We start from the raw sequence: 22013 nt of genomic DNA, 5'->3' as shown, positions 1-22013 counted from the left end.
ATATGATCTGTATGATCTCCTTGCTTAGTACATAGGATCAGAAGGGTCATCTCCCTGTACTATGATGCTCTATAGATGGTAAAAAAAAAAAAAAAAGACTGCACTGCCACATTTTGTACTTTTATTTGGGAAACCATTTCACAAAGCTTTTTTCCAGAGAGGTTGTCACCTAAACATGGAAGGTCAGCCAATTTCTCATGTGCATCTTCTCTTAATCCACTTCCTAAAAGCCATGCAACATGCTCCTATGATTGCTGCAAATGTGCTTGCAGTAGTGTTGAAAGATTCTTAGTGATCTTAAAACATATCTGATGACTTCTTCCAGATCAAAGAGTAGGATGGGAGTTATTTGTTCTCCTGATTCCAGGTTTTAACACACTTATAGATGTATTGCACCATGAGAAATTGATATTGAGAGATTCTTGCTGTTAGCATGGTGCCCTGAAAGAATTTTTTGCCAAAGTTGTGTAGGATATTGTGATCCTTTTCTGGAGGTGTGTTAGAATGCAGGTGAGTCTTTGTTTTTTTCATAGCAGAGTTGTGTGGTAACTGGACAACACTGTATCCTGGTGATTATTTTTTATCAGAAGTTAAGGACCAGCTTTCTTGCAGCCGGTTTGGTGTCTTGCTTTTTCATCTTTGGCACATTCTGTTCATGCTCCACAGAGATTAGAACATGCGTCGAGAGCATCTGTGTTTTGTGTTCTATGCGTCATGTTGATGCATTGTGTGCCTGACATTTAGGTGCACTGTGCTTCAGGTGCTCAGATGCGCCATATGTTTTGACACAATCTTTGCTCTAGCCTTGGATCTGTCACACGATGTCTGACGCATAGACCGACAATAGCTTTCTTTGAAGCTTCCATTGGAGGTAATTCAACGCAGTCAATGAATTGTATCATATAGAACTGGTGGCAATGCACTCTGGAATGTTCTCTTGCTGAAATTGTCTAGAAGTTTGTGATCTTTACCCAGTGGGGAACTGGAATAAATTGTGTCTTTGCTTTTTTCATAGCCGATTTCATGACAAAGTGGTGTGATAGATGTACTATGCCAATTCTCAGAGACAATCTGTCTTGAAATTTGAGATCCAGCTTTCTCTACACAAGGTAACAAATCATAGGCATTTCCCATGACTTTAAGAGCAGTGCCTTAAAAATGTCATGAATTGTTGATGGCAGGTTCAGCTGGTGTATCCAGAATCCTTAGCAGACGAAGAATTCTGTTCTTTATGGACATGAATACCCAGTGTTGCTGCCAACTTTTCAACAAGTTTGGAATAGATGATGTCTTCCAGGTGTGAAAAATGCTCCGGAAGATCTAGCAGAGGATCTGACAGTATTCCAGTGAACCCCTCGTCCGATCCCAGGGGATACTGGCTCACTCAGTCAGGACTCCAATGATAAAGAAGGGAAAGAAGGACGTACCTCTATTTGAGGCTTCAGAGGAGCAGCCTGGTCTATTTCTTCAAATAAGTGGACTCTGCTGCAATCAAATGTGTTAATAAAGAGTCTCTAATATGAGGTTCTAATAATGAAAACACAAAGGTGAATTTGGGACTTCAGTTTTGAACTGCTGACGTGAGAGCTGAAGAGAGGTGCTGGAGTGTTGCGTCCATCTCTTTTGTAAGTGAAGTAAAGAAATTTTTCCTTAACTTTGAAACATGGTCATAAGACTGCTGTGTCTTCTGGATTGGGTTGAGTGGAGTAACATCTTCAGAAACTAGAATTGGTTCCTGCACCATGATAGCTGGTTTATTCAAGGACAGCAGCACTATGGAACAGATAGGATTTGCTGTTTGTAATCAAAGACCTTTGGTTACTAACCTGGAGATATTAGTCATCTGACTAATGACAAAGGTAAGGGCAATCTTACTCCTTCTCCTGCAAATCTTGAATAGCTAGTGAATATTTTGCATAGGCAATCCTTTCAGGTCCAAGAATGGAGTTATGAACTCTCTAGGCATTGTAGAGGATCATGAGCTACTTTAGGGCTATATGCTAGAGGATGGTCCAGGATCATCATGGATTTAAATGTGCGTTGAATGCATTGTGGTCTGTATCGGATATACTAGTACATGAGGCAAAGATATCACTGCATTGGAACAGTCATGATGCACAGATTGCATTGGTATAACTTCCAGTGGTGCATTGTGCATCATTGTAGGGTGCGCCGTACATTATGTGTATCAACTGCTTCGGGAGTTTCACTGCGCAATGCTTGGAATGTGTTAACGGATCGTGCTTCTGGTGCATCAATGCAGAGTAGTTCTGCATAGATGCATTAGTCCTTTGATGTACCATGCTGAGAAGAGGCTTATGCCAGTGGCGCCAAAGAGTTGGCCTGATGGAGCTGGCATTGATGCATCTCACAAGGACTATTTATGCTCAAGAGAATGATGTCTCTTATGCTTCAATGGCATTCAGGCAGCTAAACTCGACCCTGTGGACGTGGTCTTTATGGATGGGGAAGTTTTGGAACAGCTTTGGCTGAAAGGCTTTCCTAAGGAGGTAGAAGATGCTGCACAGTGGGAGGAAGATCTACTGCTACTCCTGAGAGATTTAAGCAGCAATTTTATATGCAAGACCCTGGAGCACTGTGACATGCATTCACAGGCTTCACAGTTGCTCTGGTCATGGTCTGGTCCCAGACAGCAGTAATAAATCAGGGCAGTCGATGAGGGACATGACTTTTCCCACACAAGCAGTTCTTGCTACCACTCACCATTGTAGATTTCTTCTTCTGGCCCAACATTTTCCTGTGAGAGAAAATGTCTCCCCTTTTTTATTTTGGTAGGACTTAAAACATGCAGTTTGTGTGGCTGCAGAAGCAGCGAGGCAAGGCAGAATAACTTTTCTGAAGAAAATAGCAAGTTTGAAGTAAAAAAAAAAATTAGAGGAAAAACAAAAGTACATATCTGTACTGAGGAGGCTCACAAGGCAACATCCATGCGGGAGCTCCCACACATGCTCAGTAGAGCTCAAAGCTCTACAGCTTAGAGAGACAAGTCCATTCAGAGCCACTTGGCATCACCCAGATGTAATGGCTATTTCAGCCTGCTTATCGATAGAAAAAATTATTTACAAAGTACATTCATCAGGAGTATTTGTGTACTTTGCAACATTGCGGGCTATTTGAAAACTGCCCCAATATGTATAATAGCTGACAAGTGTACTAGCTACAATTTAGAGGCTTTTTTATACCCTATTTTAGTTGGCAACTTGAAAATCTTGTTGCTGTTGATCAAATGTTTTTAAATTTGGGAGTATTGTGGCTCACCGTACTTTTTGTCACCTTCCTCCTCTCTCCACCACGAAAAAAATAAAAAAAACATAAAAAGAGGTGTGATTGGGTAGGTATAACAGAAGCCAAAAAGGCAGAAGACTAAAAGAAAGGAGATGCATGCTGGAGCAAGCACAAGTCAAGGAAGAGGGAAGCCTACACTAAAGCAACTGTGGGGCAAAAAGAGGAAGCTATAAAGAAGCCAGGAGTGTGGGGTGGAGCATAGTCAGCAAAAAAGAACAGAGAGCCATGGGCCTGAGCATTGCTGCTATAAGAAAGGAGGGAGGCACCAGCCTTAGCATAAACAGCAGATGGATGGTGGTGCTAAGTACAGATAAAAAGAGAGACGGAGCTGCAATCCTCTGGGAAAGGGTTTAAAAGAGTGGGAAAAAAAACCCCCAAGGGGCAGAGAATAGATGCTAGGGGGAAGGGGGAGTGTGGATTATGCTTTGATGAGATGTCGATGCATTGATATGCTGGGGCCCATATGGTCCATGCCCCAAATCTATTTTACAGTGCCTTGATTATTTTTCAGCAGGCTGGACAAGCCTCCTTAAAAAGGTACAGTAGCTTCAGGCTGGCACACTGGAAAATACTTCAGACACTGTAAAATATGCTGTTGGGCCCACAAACTCCTTTGTCTTTAAGGGGGCAAGAGTGACACTCTTTCAGCCACTATTACATTGCCACTTCGTCAGAGGAGGACTCCCATTCTCCCTGGTTAGACTTAAATTTTAAACTTTCCAGTAATACCTCTGGGAGTATTTATTAAAATTTTAATCTAGCCACATCAGTGATGTGGCCCTTCACATATAAAAGTTTGGGGGACCCCACAGAGTTAAACCTTAAATTGTATCTTTAAATGAAATATCAGCTATAGCACTATGAAACTTTCCCTTACCTGGTCATTCATGATCTGATGGTTCAGTGGTGTCCACGTACTCATCTTAGTTTGCATTTTGGGGCCATTAGTATTCTTGGGAGGTGCAAATGCCATGGTTTGTAGAAGTTCAAGCCTAATCCCGTATTTTTCTGCCCCAAAGAAGGGCTTAACTGTTAAAACACATTTCAAAATAAATATTTTAGCCAGAATTAAGTTAGCACCATTTGTGTACAGTGTTTGATGTATAAAGGATTTTGTCCCATTTTATGACTAAAGGCAAAATCCTTTATAAATAAAGTTTACCTTTATTCTCAATAAACTCTTACTATGGTTTCAAACATTGCCATTTTGTAACAGTAAATAGTATCTTAAGAACATAAGAAATTGCCATGCTGGGTCAGACCAAGGGTCCATCAAGCCCAGCATCCTGTTTCTAACAGAGGCCAAACCAGGCCACGAGAACCTGGCAATTACCCAAACACTAAGAAGATACCATGCTACTGATGCAATTAATAGCAGTGGCTATTCCCTACTTAAACTTGATTAATAGCCGTTAATGGACTTCTCCTCCAAGAACTTATCCAAACCTTTTTTGAACCCAGCTATAGTAACTGCACTAACCACATCCTCTGGCAACAAATTCCAGAGCTTTATTGTGTCTTGAGTGAAAAAGAATTTTCTCCGATTAGTCTTAAATGTGTTACTTGCTAACTTCATGGAATGCCCCCTAGTCCTTCTATTATTCAAAAGTGTAAATAATCGATTCACATCTACTCGTTCAAGACTTCTCTCATATCCCCCCTCAGCCATATCTTTTGCAAGCTGAACAGCCCTAACCTCTTCAGCCTTTCCTCACAGGGGAGCTGTTCCATCCCCTTTATCATTTTGGTTGCCCTTCTCTGTACCTTCTCCATCGCAACTATATTTTTTTTTAGATGCGGCGACCAGAATTGTACACAGTATTCAAAGTGCGGTCTCACCATGGAACGATATAGAGGCATTATGACATTATCCGTTCTATTAACCATTCCCTTCCTAATAATTCCTAACATTCTGTTTGCTTTTTTGATTGCTGCAGCACACTGAGTCAACGATTTTAAAGTATCATCCACTATGATGCCTAGATCTTTTTCCTGGGTGGTAGATTGTCAATCTTCCTGTTGACAAGATGGTTGAGACGTCTGGTCCCGTTTGAATGGAAACGGACTCTTGCTAAACATTTTTTATGTGCCCCTGATGAAGCTGAGTTAGCGAAACACCGGCCTGTGTAGGGCGATAAGAATGTTTTGTTTGATAGAGTCCGAGTCATCTTGAAATCCATGGATGGAGGACTGTTTTAATTAAAAGTCAAAAAAGTTCTATAAAAAATATTTTTGAAGCATTAAAGAATTAAAAAATGATGAAGGTGGATGATTGAGTAGACCGGTTAGTGTCTATAATAAAGACATATAATGTCAGGCTTGCTGACACCTTCTTAGGCTATTATTTATAATTTGTGATTTCCACATTTCTTTGCTATTAGGTAATTGAAATCTCCCATTATTATTGCACTGCCAAATTGGTTAGCTTCCCTGATTTCTCTTAGCATTCCATCATCTGTCTGACCATTTTGTCCAGGTGGACGGTAGTATACTCCTATCACTATATTCTTATCCAATACACATGGGATTTCTACCCATTATAGATTCTACTGAGCATTTAGTCTCTTGTATGATCTTTATCCTGTTGGACTCTATACCTTCCCAGACAAAGTGCCACACCCCCAACAAGTTGATCCTCCCTATCATTGCGATATAATTTGTACCCTGATATCGCACTGTCCCATTGGTTATCCTCCTTCCACCAGGTCTCTGTGATGCCAATTATGTCAATCTCATCATTTGCTGCTATACACTCTAACTCTCCCATCTTACTTCTTAGACTTCTGGCATTGGCATACAGACATTTCAAAGTGTGTTTTTTGTTTGTATTAACAACCTGCTTTTCAGTAGTTAGGGAAAATTCGGAAATCATTAGTTTCGGTGATTTTTTCCATATAGACACATGGACTATGTTTGCTTTTAATGGAACCTCTCTGTTGGGATGCCCTAACTCTCCTGTTTCATTAGTATCCTTCAAGGATACATTTCTCTGAACCATGCACTGCTGAGTGACTGTCTGCTTTCCCCCTTGTTCTAGTTTAAAAGCTGTTCTATCTCCTTTTTGAAAGTTAGTGCCAGCAGCTTGGTTCCACTCTGGTTAAGGTGGAGGCCATCCTTTTGGAAAAAAGTCTCCCCTTTCCCCCAAATTTTCCCCAGTTCCTTACAAAGCTTCCCTGCACCATCGTCTCATCCATGCATTGAAACTCTGGAGCTCTGCCTGCCTTTGGGGACCTGCACATGGAACAGGAAGCATTTCAGAGAATGCCACCCTGGAGGTTCTGATTTCAGCTTCCTACTTAAAATCCTAAATTTGGCTTCCAGAACTTCTCTACTACATTTTCCTATGTTGTTGGTGCCCACATGTACCTTCTTCTAATCATCATCACAGAATAAGTTTATTTATAAAATTTATTTGAAACTTTTATATACCAGCATTAGTAAGCATACATCATACCGGTTCACATTGCAACTAACAGGCTGAAATTACAATCAACGGGGAGGGGAAACAGGGAGGAATATACATAGAGCAGGAAGAGATGAAATTATAGCAATAAAAACTGTAACAGGCTATTTACATGTCTATACAGGCTATTTACATGTCTATACATGGAGGCTTAAACAGGTTAATTACAGGAGTCTATATACAAATGGGTTCAGATTGGGTGGGGGCTGGTGGTGAGGAAGAGTCTGGGTAAGCTTGTTGGAAAAGCCACGTTTTGAGTTTTTTTCTGAACTTGTAGTAGCATGGTTCAAGCCTGAGCGTGGTGGGGAGGGCGTTCCATTGTTTGGGGCCTGCAATGGATAGGGCGCGATTCCTAGTAGTGGAGAGGTGGGCTATTTTTAACGGGGGAATAGAGAGGGTGCCTTTGTTGACAGAACGAATGGGGCGTTCAGAGCGTATGGGACAGAAGGGTTCATCGAGCCAATTTGAGTTGTACGAGTGGATGGATTTGTGTACTATGGTTAGTGTTTTAAAGAGGATACGGGATGCGATGGGGAGCCAGTGGAGTTCTTTGAGTATAGGGGTGATGTGGTCGGCTTTTCGTGAGTTGATGATGACCCTGGCAATGGCATTTTGGAACATTTGTAAGGGTTTGGTGGTGGAGGAGGGTATGCCGAGGAGGAGGGCATTACAATAGTCAAGCTTAGAGGAAAGGGTAGCTTGAACGACTGTACGGAAATCATTATAGTGGAGTAGGGGTCTGAGATTCTTCAGAATACTGAGTTTAAAGAAACCTTCTTTGAGGATGGTGTTGATCTGTTTTTTTAGGTTGAGTTGTTGATCAAGAATTACCCCAAGGTCTCTTACAGTAGGTTGGGACGTTATGGTATTGAATGCTGGGTCGTTGGAGATCAGGGGTTTAGGGGGGAGGTGAGGGGAGATGAGGAGCAGCTCTGTTTTGGAGGAGTTTAGAGCGAGGTGGATGTTGGTGAGGAAGTCATTTATGTTGGCTAGACATGTGTTCCAGAATGCAAGGGCATCTGAGAGAGAGTTGTGAATGGGTATGATGATCTGCACGTCGTCTGCATAGAGGTAGAATTTGAGGCCGAGGTCTGTAAGGAGCTGACATAGCGGTGTGAGGTATATGTTGAAAAGGGTAGAGGAGAGTGAGGAGCCTTGGGGGACACCTTGAGACAGGGGATAGAGTGTGGAGTTGGCGTTTCCTATCTATTTATTGCTGGCTCTTGGCAGGCGACAGCCTTACAATCAAAATATGGCAACCCCCACCACCACCAAAGATGGACAACACATTGGCAGCTCAACAACTGATGCCCATTATTAGTTTAACCAGATAAATAAGGCTGGATCCTATTATTCAAAATTTCATGAAGCTAGTTTGCTCATCATAAATGTGGTTTTTCGTAGATGGTGGGATAAATTACCGGTAGTCATTACTTGTGGGTGATGTCATCTGGCGGCACTGAACAGACGAGCTCAAAGTTCTACAAGCTTGGAAAGACCACTGAGCACATGCAGGAGCTACTGCACAGGCACTGCCTCATGAGCCTCTCCAGTCAGTAACAGAAATAACTAGCCAGGTAGTGTATTTTCTAGGGAGGAGGGTTGGTATTCCATGCCAATTCATCCTGCTAGCTACAGAAAACACAATTTACAGTAAGTAAGTTTGCTTTTTCAATCAATGAGCAGAATGAATTATCAATAACATGCAGGGATTCCCAAGCTGAGGGTTGCAGTGGAGCCTTTTCTCAATAAGTAATCCAGACCCCAGTGTGGAGACTGGCTACTTCGAGATTATTTTCTTCAACCCTGCCTGTCAAAAAAACACAATCTGCTTTCAAAAGATTGTCTAGACAGTAGAGCGAAGTGAACGTGTGTACAGACGACCACATGCAGCTTTACAGTTCAATGGAAGTGCTCACTTGGTGGGCTTTGACTAGATTAGTAAGGTCAAGTCACACAGCAGTGTAATAGTGCTGAATACAGGCTGTGATCTGATTGGATAAGGTGTGCTTGGTCACAGAGGTATCCCTTCTATTAGGACCATAGGAGACAAATAGATGAGAGGCTTGGCGATGAGGATGAGTTCTTCATTTATAGTAGGCAAGAGCCCGTTTACAGTCCAAGGTCTGAAGACACTTCTTGCCCTCATGTTCATGTGGTCGGGGGAAGAAAGTGAGCAGGACAGTGGACCAACTAATATGGAAGGTGGACACAACCTTTGGTAGATCTATGGATGAGTGCAGAGAGCAATCTGTTGTGGAAGAACTATAAATAAGGGAGTATAATGCACAAAGGATTGAAGCTTACTAATGCGTTATGCAGATGTCACCGCAACCAGAAAGACCACTTTCCATTTCAGATATTTGACAAAGGTTGATTCCAATGGCTCAAAGGGCAGATCCATGAAATGCTAAAGAACAAATGTTCAAATCCTATGGTACTAGAGGATTTTGAAGTGATGGGTTCGGGTTCCACAACCCTTTCATGAATATGGGGATGAGAGGAAATTGATCTGTTGTCAATACATGATATGCCACAATGGCACTCAAGCAAACTCTTACAAAAGTTGTAGTAAGCCCTGAGGATTTCAAAGGGGCATGGGATAAACATTGTGGATCCCTAAAAGGCTAGAGGATGGGAATAAATAAGAAAGCTTAACTGGCACAGAACAGCAGTTACTATCCTTAAGAGAAACATGGGGTAACCTGCACGGAGCAGCCTTGGGAAGCTTGCTGGGCAGACTAGATGGACCATTTAGGTCTTTTTCTGCCATTATTACTATGTTAATATATTGATGCACTGCCAGAATCAGGTGCAGGTTTATGGCTTTTCGATATCAGTACTGATGGGCTACTTTTACTCAATTCAAAGAACTTCTCCACGAGCTCTAAACAGATTTGATGGTCTCAGAGCAATCTTAGGAGAAGCACTAGAACCAGAGAGGTCATGTCCATCCCTCAGGCAATCACGTGGCTGCATTGGGGACACTTATGAAGCCGCTGGCGTTTAGTTCTAATTTGGACATTGGCCAAAAAATAGCTGCTGCAAAAGCAGAAGAGCCCAACTAAGCTCTATTAGCTACTAGGCCTCAAGAGAGCAGACACAAGAAAGATGGATTCCTTGATCTACATACATTTATGAAGCATGCAGTCTTATGAAAAAAGGTTTCTTGTGTTTGAGCTGACCGTTTGCCCATACAAACTACCCCTGATGAAGACTTAAATGACACACGATCTGTGTCAGGCTATGGCAATGTAGGGCAAAAGAAACTGATTTTGTACTTTACAAAACAAGATAAGTATCTGATTCAATGCTTCTTTTTTTAAATGCAAATGAAAAAAAGTTTAAAAACATTAATTTATGAGCTGTGTCACATCTAAGTGATTTATATAAGGTTATTGTACCAGGTAACCAAGCTCTAACCTTTTTATGATGGTCTGATTTAAATGTGACAAGGATGGATCCTATTCTATTTTTTTTTTTTTTGCAGCTTGCTCTGTGCCTGCCAGGTGTACATGTTCCTGAGCTAGAGTGGTCCCAGGAAGCTGGTGGGCTGATTTTGTCAACCTTGAATGAGATAATCTTGTAGGCAGAAATCTAGGAGCTGGTGCTGATCCAGCAGCAGATGGACATGCAGCAACAGACTGGCAGCTCTGCAATTCATGGGCCTGCTGAGATAACCAGGGCTCCCAGATCCTTAAGCCAGCAGGACCTGTGCACCTCAGAAGGGGTCTGGCAAACAGAATCTCTGATTCAGGGACTTATCTATTTACAACCTAGCACTTTTGACCAACCTGCCTTAAAGATGTAAATTATGGTATAGAAAGCTTGATTTTTGGGAGTATGGAAAGATTGCTTTGCGCATAAGATGACAACTACTGAAAAGGGTATTAATCACTGAGTAACAGTGAACTGTTTGGCCAATAAATCCCTTTTCAAAAGAGTAAACAACTGATTAACATTTACTCGTTCCATTCCACTCATTTTATAGACATCTACCATATCTCCCCTCAGCTGTCTCTTCTCCAAGCTGAAGAGTCCTAACCTCTTTAGCCTTTCTTCATAGGGGAAATGTTCCATCCTCTTTATTATTTTATAGTCATCCTTCTCTATACCTTTTCAAATTCTCCTATATCTTCTTTGAGATGTGGTGACCAGAACCGCACACAATACTCAAGATTAGGTCACATCATGGAGCGATACAAAAGTATTATGATATTCTCTGTTTTATTCATTCCTTTTCTAATAATCCCTAGCATTCTATTTACTTTATTGGCTGCTGCTACACACTAAACAGAACATTTCAACTTATTTTCAACAATGACACGTAGATCCTTTTCCTGAGTGGTGACTCCTATTGTGGAACCTTGCATGGAGTAGCTATAATTTGGGTTACTCTTCCCTAAGTGCATCACTTTGCCCTTGTCCACATTAAGTTTCATTTGCAGTTTTGTGATGTCCTCTAGCAATTTCTCACAATCCTCTTGTGATTTAGCAACTTTGAATACTTTTGTGTCATCAGCAAATTTGATCACCTCACTTGTTTCTATTTCCAGGTCGTTTATAAATATATTAAAAAGCAATGTTCCCAGAACAGATCCCTGGGGAACCCAACTATTCGCCTTTCTTCACTGGTAAGATTTACCATTTAGCCCTACTCTCACCCTGCTAGCAATCCCCTATCCCATGACTTTTTAATTTCCCAAGTCGTCTCTCATAAGGGACTTTGTCAAATGCTTTCCGAAAATCCAGATCAGATATCCAGATATAGTGTAACTTCTACCCTAGATATCTGAACTTCTACCCTGTTCATTGTAAAACAAGACTTTGTCTCTGTTATTTTTTGCTGGTTGTAATGTAAACCGAAGTGATAATTAATCTTGTTAATTGAACCTCGGTATATAAAAAGTTATAAATAAATATATAAACTTGGAGTTATAATTATAAAATAAAATATGATTGAATTCCAGCATGCACCTGCTTATTTTAAGTAGGGTTCAGCAAGTAAAAACAGTTTCACTGGTAGTGTCCAAGCTCTGAAAGATTCAATGGCTTTATTAAGCGAGCTTCAATGCACAGGGATATTTTTTTTTAGTTTGGGGGGCGGGGAGAGGCAAATGGTAACAGAATCTGCACTAACACCTATGATTCACTGTCTCTGTACTCACAATACCATGCGCGGGCTTCATGTTACTATGGCAACCCCAGGCCACCACTTACGGAGACATTCATTTCATCCGCGTGAGCGAACGAACCGCGCACTGTTCAGAGCGGCTCCCGATTCCGCTGTCTTTTGCGTCCCCAGCCTCTGACCAACGCCTTGGAGCTTCCATTCCCAACCAACCTCAGGCAGCTGCTTCATCCCGCTCCTTCCCTCCCAAACAGCGCTCCAGCAGCGCGGTGTGCACATTCACACCACCATAGTACAGTATAGCCATAGAATGATAATAATAATAAAAACCTCTATTTGCAACAAAGCTGGTTAAATATTTTCTTACCACCCGCAAGTTATTTCATATGAGACCAGCGTTGTTTCAAAATAGAAATCTTGCTTGCACGCTGCAAGCAGAGAAGACCACAGTGCACGGTACGCGACATTGGAGCCAAAGGCGCACACACAACATTATTAGTAACTATGAGGCGGGAAGCAGCTGTAGGATTCTGGCAACGCTCCCATCACCTAGAAGCCTGTGACGTTTGCTTGATGGTGCGCATGCCCTGAGCACCACCCAGCTCCGCCTTTCCACGGTGTGGAGCAGAGCTGACTGCTGCAAGGGGAGAAAGAGTTGTGGCTTATTGTCAGCTACAGCGTCGTGAAAATCCTGCTGCAAAAACAAAAGAAAAAGCCTGTAAATTAAAAATAAACAGTCTAATTTAGCGGGAAACTGCCTACTTCCATGACACTGGATTTGGCTAACAATCAGCTGGGGTGGCCCCAAAGCAATTTAGACCTTTGAAGACTCTTATTGCCAAGCAAGCGATGGGACGGATTTCAAAACGGTGCCCACGGGTGCATCACCGCTGAAAGGAGTACAATGAATTGAGAGCGTGCAGCCCTGAAAATATACAGGGCTGCACGCCCTGAAAATATTTCCAGCTGGAAACTCGGCCGTCTGTGGCTCCTAGTTGTCTTTGTAGGGCATGCAAGTGGGCATAGCCTATTTGCTTGTGAGCCCATCACGCTGAGGATGTGCCAGGATCTATCCTACAATACCACGTTCATGCCTAATCTATTGAATCACTATGACCAGCAAACGGCTGCATTAGCCATGGAGGTAAGAATTCCCTTACTGTTCCCTGGGATATTGTCCGCCGGCTAGCCACGGTGTATAGAAACGGCATGCTTTTGTCTAAAAGAATCTGACAGAAGTGTGAAGTCTGTTTATAGTGGAAAATATTTGAACAAAGCAGCATTAAGGAAGTGGCCACATATGTCTGGAAGGAGACTCGTTTTGACATTTACCATAGCTGTTGCCGATATGCTGTGGACGCTGTAATTTGCATCATCTATTAGTCTGATAAAGTACAAGGTATATATTGTCGATTTTATTTGTAATACAAAAAAACCTCAGTTCTCCAGTACGTTAGGGTTGCTCTCGATTCCAGGCTGCAAATGTGCTCCCCCCACCCCGCACTACCTCTAAGTACCTGAGCTCCGAGACGCCGCCTTCTTTGTCTCATTGGCTCCTGCTCCGTTTTGCACTGGGCCCACTAATCCTATTGTCCGCCCTTTCCCCACCTAGCCCAGCACACCCTTGGGCTGTGCCCCCCACCCCCTCCCCTTGTCTACAGCACGGCTGCCCAGTTATACGGCCCTTGCCTCAAGAGGCAGAGCCTCCTTAACTTGGGCACGTCGTAGCTTACGGATGACCGCCCCTCCCACCCTTGACCACATGACAGCCGAGTAAGGTAAACCATGATATCCTTTATTGAGTGGAAGAAACGGCCACAGCCAAAAATAGCATTATAACATTATTACAATATTAATATCCACTACTATTGCAGCAGTTTAAACACAATTGGCATTAACTCTAGCCAATGCCCTCACCGGTAAACTTCCTTGTTTTTCCCCACCCCTCTGCTTTTGGAGACGGCAGCCCTCCATCCTTCCGCTCCGTGAAGGTGGTAAACCATTGGCACCCCGCTCCGTGAATGCCAATCCGCCTTCCGCTCCGTGAAGGGGAACACCCGCCACTGGCATCCCGCTCCGTGAACGCCTCCGTGGCTACTGCCGCTCCGTGCAGTATTCTGCCGCCTCCTCCCACCCCTGGCCTTGCGGGCCGCAGTTCTTGCTTATGCCATGCCTTCATTGGGCCACCCCCAGACCGGCCATTATCTCGGTCACCCCCAGACCGGCCATTATCTCGGTCTCCGCCATGCTTAGTTGTATCCATGTCCCCGCTTTCCCCTTATGCAAAGTCCTTCACCAAAAAATTCCCCCCTATGCAGAGACACATCTCCTGATGCTCCGGTGAGGGCACCTGCCAAAGTAGGAAACAGTAAAACCTTATTTGTTTCCTACCCCCACTAATTAACTAAAGCTGCTGTGGCCGTTTGCAGAGCGAGAATGAAGATATCTACCCCCACATCTGATAAGTGAACCCCGTCTGTTCTATACATGCCTGGGCATGTGTGAGAAATATCCTCATGTGTAATGACGTAGCCCCCTATTGCCCTCAACCAGGTCCCCACTTCTTTGTTTAATTTGCGCCTGCTTTTTTCTATGGCTTTATGCGACCTCGCGTCCCGCCATACCAATTGGGGGATAATATGGGACCACACCAATACCACGTCTGGCCATATAGCCTTAATTGCAGTCAAGTCCTTCTTGATAGAGATTATTAGGTCAATGTTCTTGACTGCGACCAAATCGTTACCTCCCAAATGAAAGATGATAATATCAGGCCGTGGTAATTGCCTGGCGTATTGGAGGATGCAAGGCATTAGTTGGACCCACCTCATCCCTCGGTTGCCCAGCCAGAATATGCTGGCCTTGCTACGCGGTATGCCCATCTGATCGCTGGAGGTCTTTTTCTTGTTTCTAATGTGCGCCCAATAAATGTAGGAGTGCCCCATGATCCATATCACTTTCGCACTCCCAGCTGACGAGTCTATGATAGATAAAATAAAACGGTTATGGGGAACAGGATGGTAAATATATGCCGTTTATATTTCCAAGTGAAACTGTTCATTGGGCCGTATGTTTATTGGGCCGGATGTATGATTTGAATTTACCGGATTTCCACCGCTTTAATTTGATCTTCGTTTAAACCGCTGCTGCAGGCAAAGGATGCTGCACCTATTCGGAATGAATGTGTGTGATAATCGCCCGCGTCTTCCCCTATTTTTTCCAATCCTTTGCGCAGTATACTGATGAACTGGTAACGCAATAGCGCGTTGCCATCTTTGTGTTTTAGTAAGGGCCCCCCCCCCCGGCGGGCGTACTTTGAGGTATTCTCTTGCGGCCCTTACGGGGCATATCTCCCCCATATGAGCGGGGTATAACATAATCCAACGACCTACTGCCCGTTGGTCATTCTTTGCTCGCCTAATAAAGATCTGTACTGCCTCCTTAACCATCCTTATGTTTTCTATCGGGAGACCCCCATCCGATGCCCTGGTGGTAACCTTTGCCCTCGGGATCAACTCACTGTTTCTAAATGCCCCAAAGAACATTAGTGAAAAAGCCACAGTCCATAGCTTAACCTCATAATTGTCCCAAACTAGGCTGGGGAGCTCTTTTACCAGTGCTTGAAGCAGCATCGATGTGATAGGCTTTCTGGTGTCCCCTCTAACTGGTGCTTGTCGCCGCCAACCCTCTAATATCTTTTTAATGAGAAAAGAGTTGCTAATGGTGCCTATACCCCATAGTTTGGAGACGAAAACAATAGCAGCTACATGTTGCCCTGCCTGTGCTCTGGATACACCTGAGTTCTTGAGGTGGAGTAAGAACTCTGTTACATTTCTCTCTGTCATTGTTCCCTGAACTTGTGTGTTTTTTGTTTGGCAAAATTGTTGGAACAAGCTCCATCCGCGTGAATATGCTCTCCAAGTACTCTCTGCCAGAGCCGATCTCAATATGGAGCCGATCCCGGGCACCCTAATTCCCAAATCCAAGGAGGGATGCGATATGGCTGATGCTCTGCTTCCGGGGCCAGGAATCTGAAACGAGACCACTGACAACGAGACAATGCATCAGCTATGCAGTTAACCTCCCCCGGTACGTACTTAGCCTTAAAGACCAGGTTAATGCGCAGGCAGAGCAGTACTAAATCCCGCAATAGCCTAATGACCCTGGGGGAGTGAGCGAATTTATAGCCTGTACAACCGCCATGTTGTCTGCCCAAAAAACCACTCTTCTATTGTGGAAACATGATTTCCACATGTGTATTGATGCAACAATGGGGAACAATTCAAGAAAAGTGATGTCTCTGAGCACACCCTTGGCTTCCGACTGGACGGCCATCGTTCCGCACACCATTTGCCGGCCAGATAGGCCCCAAATCCCACACTCCCCGCTGCGTCGGTGTAGAGTTGCAACTCCCTATTGGTCATGAGTGGGTCCCTCCAAACCGTCCGTCCATTATATTCCCCCAGGAATGTTTTCCATACTAAGAGGTCCTCCCTGAGCTCCTTGGTGATTCTAATGAAATGATGGCTCTTGCGAATACCAGCTGTGGCTTGGGACAGTCTTCTAATGAAGGGGCGACCCATGGGCATGATCTTGCAAGCGAAGTTAAGCTGACCAATGAGTGACTGCATTTGTTTTAGCGTGATTTTGCGTGAGTGTTCAGTAATAGATATGTTGGCGCGTAACGCTTCTAGTTTTGCGGGTGGTAGGCGTGTGACCATTTGCAGAGTATCAATTTCGATACCGAGAAATGACAATTTTTGTGACGGTCCTTCTGATTTGTGCTTGGCTAGTGGAATACCTAATTCGTCCGCTTTCCGGGTGAATGCTTCGAGGGCTTGCGCACAGGCCTGTGTGTCCCTATGGCCGGTAAACAAAAAATCATCCAAATAGTGTATGATTTTTCCTTTCCCGATGTCCTGCTCTACCGCCCATTGCACAAATGTGCTAAACCTCTCGAAGTAGGCACAAGATATAGAGCAGCCCATCGGAAGGCATTTATCAAAGTAATATTTACCTCGGAATTGAAACCCTAACAGATGGAAGCAGCTTGGATGTATGGGAAGCAAGCGGAAGGCTGATTCAATGTCGGCTTTTGCCAACCATGCGCCTTGTCCCCAATGCCTCACCATGTCTAATGCCTGATCGAATGAGGCGTAGGCAACCGAGCATGCGTCGGGGTCCAAGTAATCATTCACTGAACCCCCCTCTGGGAAGGATAAGTGGTGGATCATTTGGAATTCCCCTGGCTCTTTTTTGGGAACCACACCAAGAGGGGAAATCCTAAAATGGGGTAGCGGTTTGTCATTGAATGGCCTTCCACCCTACCCATGTCGCTTTCTTTTTTAATCTTTAGTGCTATGACCTCTTCATTTTTCCTTGCAGATAACAGATTCTTAGCCTCTGTGGCGGTTTCTGGCCCCATGAAAGGTATGCGGAAGCCTTGAGAAAACCCTTCGTATAGCCATCTTGCCTCCTGGGGCTGATAACCCATTAAACCGACCTGTAAGCTATGTATGTTAATGGGGGTCGGTGCTCTCATGAGTTCAATGGTGTTCTGTTTGTGGGATGGTACCGCCCCTTGTGCATTTTGTCTGAGGGTGGCCTGCACCGCATCCCATACAGGCGTGCCTGAATTTGCAGGCAGCAGCGAATCTGCAAAAACCAGAGTTGAACAGCCGACAGATGGGAGCCCCCCCGCCCCTGAATCTAGTGGCTTGACCAAACCTTTGCCCTTGACGAAAGGGCTGACCTTGGCGAAATGGGAATCTACCAGGAAAAGTGTGTTGGCGAGGTGTTAACCATGTATTCGGATGGTATGCATTACCAGCGAAGCCAGGGATGACCTCCTGCGCCGGTCTGTAAGGTGTGATTTTTGAGAGCCAGAGATCAATATCTTTGCGATCCCAGTCTAAACTGGGGTTCACAGCCATATTCCTTCTGAACTGCTCATCATACTCTAACCAAGCCGTACCGCCATAAGCGCGATAAGCACCGCAAATAACGTCTTGGTAAGCGAATAAAGAACAACACTTTTCAGGGTATTTCTGGCCTATAATGGTTGACAGAATTCTGAAACCTGCTGACCAATTTGCTAGCGTTCTAGCGATGAAGGGTTTGTCCCTAGCTGATAGTTTGCACGCTTCATGGCATTTGGGATCGGAACCCTCCCCCTCTTTCCTGAGCAACTCGAATATATCAACATATTCACTGCGCCATATTTTCTCTTTTATTGCTTCTGACACATGCGCAGTTAGTGAGCCAACGGTACATGTGTATTGTGAAGCGTTATTGATGTTCATGGCTGCATGATGCCCATTTGTCCCTACCTGACACACCGTTGTTCCAACGGCTGTAGCTGTGGCTTGTGGCACAGGTAAAGTTTCCCCCATACGTCGTCCTGACTGCCCTGTTTCCTGAGTAACAGGGTTTTGTGGTGGTCTTGTATTAGAATTACCCTGCCCGTGCCAGGTATCAAAAATTGCTTTCATAGCAGCAAAAATATCATTAGGAGCGCCTTGTGGCCCAGCCACACTTCGCTGCCCTTCGTTAGCGGTGGGTAACCGGGCTGTGTTGGGGGAACCTGCGCATTAGCCTGGCCCAGGTTTAGATCAGGGTACTCACAGTTCTGTCCTTCTTGCGGGTGCCCGTGTTGCCCGACAGCTGTCTGGTCACTTGATGGTGGATGGGCGCTGCCAGCTGAACTGTTGGTGCTGCCCGCTGAACCTTGCTGTGGACCGATGGGCACTGAGCCATACTGCAGGGGGGACGGGCTGTCGGTAGGCGTTAACGCAGCCAGCATTGACTTCACCCTGTCCGTGCCATGGACAGCAGCCGCTGCCAAGGTTTGGTCCATGAGCCACCGTAGCTCTCCTTCGGTTCCCATGCTGTAGCTCGTTTGTGGCGGTGCTGCAGGGGTCGGTGGCGGTGCTGCAGGGGTCGTGCCCCGTGGAGGGGGCTGCTCCGGAACATAGCAGCCCAAATAGCTGATGCTATGTGGTTGTCGTCTGTTAATTTTCTCTTCTTATTCCTCTGTGTCTTGGTCTTTTTGTCGACCTCTGGCGTTGCCGCGAAGTTTTCTTGCAGTTTTCTTGGCTTCCGCCGTGCTCGCTTGGCTGGAGCCTGAGCCTGGTCCGGCATAAGTGTGGACGGGCCGGAAGCCATAGGAAACTGATTTGTAGACATGCTGTGTAGACATATAAATTGGTTAGATCCCAAACTGGGGGGGAGGGTATATGAATTGGTAACCCGACGTATAGTAGGTGGGGGGAGGGTTGGTGATAGTGGTGGATGTGAGCAGTCAGGGCAAGTTTGGGGGGGGGGGGCTGGACGGGAATAGGATGGGTATGGGGAATGGGGAATGGGGAGTAAAAGAAAAGTAATAGTAAAAGAAAATCCTGAAAGTCCATGTGCTGACCTCCCAAAATGGCCGCTGCCATGTGCTGACCTCTGCTGGCAAGCCCTTACAATAAGAACCACAATACCATGCTAAGATGTAAGCCGACCTTTCATTAATATTTTAATTTACTTTGTATAGAGCTGCATAGCGCAGCCTAAATCATATCTATCAAGCTGAGGGTCCTGTACCCCTTATAATTCAGTATAAACGTGCACATGGGACAGCTGTCCCTTTAAATGGTAACCGAATACTAAATATCACCTTTAGGATTAATATAAAAAACATCCTGTTAACCTGGCTGAGCACTCAAATGCCGTACCGCTGTCCCATAGACATATCATCAGAATTCCCAACTACGGGATGCTGGCTACTTTTTAATTGTCAGATTACTTACGGCTCGATACAGTAAGGCCGCGGTAAAAACAGTGCGGCAGTGTCAGGCGCACCCTTCCTCCCCGCACGCACAGTTCTCTTCACTAACTCCCCGATACTCTCCTCTAATCGCATGCAAATGCATGCCGCGGCTGTGAAGCGTTAGGGAAGGGTTATGCCCGCGCAACCCATTTTACTGTATAGGCGCTGTAACAGCGCCTATACAGTAACCTGGGTGCGCTGGTACCTGTCATTTCAAATGACATTTGAAATGACAGGCACCAGGAAGTGTAAAAAAGTGTAAAAAACAAAAAACCTGTGTGTTATATAAAAAAATAAAACAATTTTAAATACCTGTCGGAGGGCCGTGGGTCCAGGCGGCCGGTGGGCGGCGGGCAGCCATCAGCTGCATCCGGTAGTCCCTTCTCCCTTCCTCCCTCCCTCCCCTGCCTGGATGAGCGCCAAAATCGCACGGGCGGGTCGGCAGCGGGGGGGCGGCAGCAGGATCCGGGAGCGGCGGGTAGGCAGCAGCGGGGTCCGGGGGGGCAGCGGCAGCGGGGTCCGGGGGGGCAGCGGCAGCGGGGTCCGGGGGGGCAGCGAGATCCGGGGAGCGAGTAGCGGCAGCGTGTTCGATCGGGCAGGCAGGTAGGTGGCAAAATAAAGATGGCCGCCTGCACGGGAAAATCGTGCAATTGGCCACTGAAGACGTGACGTCACACCCCGTGACGCCAAACGTCGTGACGTCACGTCTTCAGCGGCCAATTGCACGATTTTCCCGTGCAGGCGGCCATCTTTATTTTGCCACCTACCTGCCTGCCCGATCGAACACGCTGCCGCTACTCGCTCCCCGGATCTCGCTGCCGCCCCTGGATCCTGCTGCCGCTGCCCCCCCGGACCCCGGATCCTGCTGCCGCCCCCCCGCTGCCGACCCGCCCGTGCGATTTTGGCGCTCATCCAGGCAGGGGAGGGAGGGAGGAAGGGAGAAGGGACTACCGGATGCCGCTGATGGCTGCCCGCCGCCCACCGGCCGCCTGGACCCACGGCCCTCCGACAGGTATTTAAAATTGTTTTATTTTTTTATATAACACACAGGTTTTTTGTTTTTAACACTTTTTACACTTTTTACACTTACCATAGCAGGCCCGAGCCTTGCTACTTTTTCGTTTGTTTTTTTTTTGCTTCGGGAGGAGGGGACCGGACGGGGCTGCAGGAGACCGGACGGGACCAGGGCGGGTAAGCAATGTTTTTACACTACACTAACTCCTACTAGGGGGAGGCGGTAAACTAGCAGGTTAAGGCCGCGGCAGAACAGCGGGTTACGGAGGAGATAATATCAGCGCCCGTTACAGTATCGCAGGGGAATAGCTAATTCCTTAATTATACAGCTTTTTCGTTCATTTACATGCTGGGTGCGGAAAGGGTTTAGGAAGCGCTAAGGACGCGTGAAACTGGAGACTGTATCGCTGGATGGCCTTACTCGTCTGTATTGTGCGCTCCCAGCACGTTACAGACCGGGAATCTTTAACTCAACATTACTGTATCGACCTGTGTGGTATAACAAAGCACATCCACAGGTTGTTGAGGTAGCATGGTAGACATGAAGCCTGCCCACTTCCTAGCAATTTAGAGAGGGAGGGGTAAAGCAATACATACAAAACGTCGATTTTAAAGTAAAGCAAGCCTACAAGATCAGTGCTCTAACCACTGAGCTACCAAGCCTGCTACTGCCAGCCATGTGCTCTAACCACCTATGCATTCACCATATGCAGACCCCTTCAATGGTGTTTCTTAAGAGGCTACAAGTGAAAGATAACCAGCCCTGCACTCGCTGCCCTTTCAATAAATACAGCAACATGCAGAGCAAGCATTGTGCTGAAAGCCAGCCATCAGTTCATAAAATATATATATAACAGGTAAAGTGTGGCCATGTGCCCATGGCGTTTCACTAAATATATATTAGTTAAAATATATATAACCAGCCATGTGCTAAGGCATTTCCTTAAATAAAATAACATTCCAGGCAGAAGCAGCCATGCATTCAAAGCCTTTTCATTAAATAAAGTACTGGTAATGCAGAGCCAGCTCAATGCAAAAGGGGGGAGGGGGTGAGCATACCTTCCAGACCTTAGCAACACAAAATTACCATTAATATTCTCAACATTTTGCCTATCAGCCACAAAATCTTTGTACTTTACCCAATGATGTAATCAAAGAAATCGTTCCTGCTCCTTTAGCTGACCTGCTGCTCTTACAGCACAGCCGTGCTGGAGGCAAAGTGAAAGTAAAAGCAAAACTGTTGTTGTGATTCCAGGCTGCAAATGTGCTCCCCTCACCCCGCACTA

At 45.3% G+C, this 22013-nt stretch overlaps 2 protein-coding genes across 8 annotated transcripts in view; both read right to left on the bottom strand.

Moving 5' to 3' along the window:
• FBXO16 (F-box protein 16) overlaps positions 1-22013 on the bottom strand; it is a 137453-nt gene that overhangs the window by 114968 nt on the left and 472 nt on the right. For 3 of the 6 annotated variants that reach the window (XM_029596179.1, XM_029596174.1, XM_029596178.1), the window contains exon 2: positions 4184-4335. In XM_029596179.1, coding sequence (XP_029452039.1) covers positions 4184-4279 — 96 coding nt within the window. In that variant the 5' untranslated portion in view covers positions 4280-4335. Of the gene's footprint in view, positions 1-4183; positions 4336-12267; positions 12399-13417; positions 13511-21866; positions 21990-22013 lie in introns of those variants that run through there. The other 3 variants (XM_029596176.1, XM_029596177.1, XM_029596175.1) reach the window with 3 other exon arrangements.
• Positions 14536-19075, bottom strand: LOC115088167. 2 transcript variants are annotated; one of them, XM_029596171.1, is made up of 2 exons: positions 18525-19075; positions 14536-15945 (listed from the first exon to the last, which is right to left on the bottom strand). In XM_029596171.1, exons 1-2 carry the CDS (start codon positions 18784-18786, stop codon positions 15020-15022), a joined length of 1188 nt encoding a protein of 395 aa, XP_029452031.1. In that variant the 5' UTR covers positions 18787-19075; the 3' UTR covers positions 14536-15019. The 2 variants fall into 2 exon arrangements, with proteins under 2 accessions (XP_029452031.1, XP_029452032.1); XM_029596172.1 differs by having other exon boundaries at positions 14536-15931.

This window comes from Rhinatrema bivittatum, chromosome 3, assembly GCF_901001135.1.
Source record: "Rhinatrema bivittatum chromosome 3, aRhiBiv1.1, whole genome shotgun sequence".
NCBI lineage: Eukaryota > Metazoa > Chordata > Amphibia > Gymnophiona > Rhinatrematidae > Rhinatrema > Rhinatrema bivittatum.
Note: the sequence above shows the minus strand (reverse complement) of the source record. Positions and strands in the feature narration are given on the sequence as shown.

Bases quoted from the DNA above. Each gene is read 5' to 3' on its own strand.
- LOC115088167 (XM_029596171.1), bottom strand. From the start codon at position 18,786: ATGGGAACCGAAGGAGAGCTACGGTGGCTCATGGACCAAACCTTGGCA. The intron at 15,946-18,524 runs GTGAGTACCCTG...TCTCGTTGTCAG, and splicing joins CCCGCAAGAAGGACAGAACT to TGGTCTCGTTTCAGATTCCT.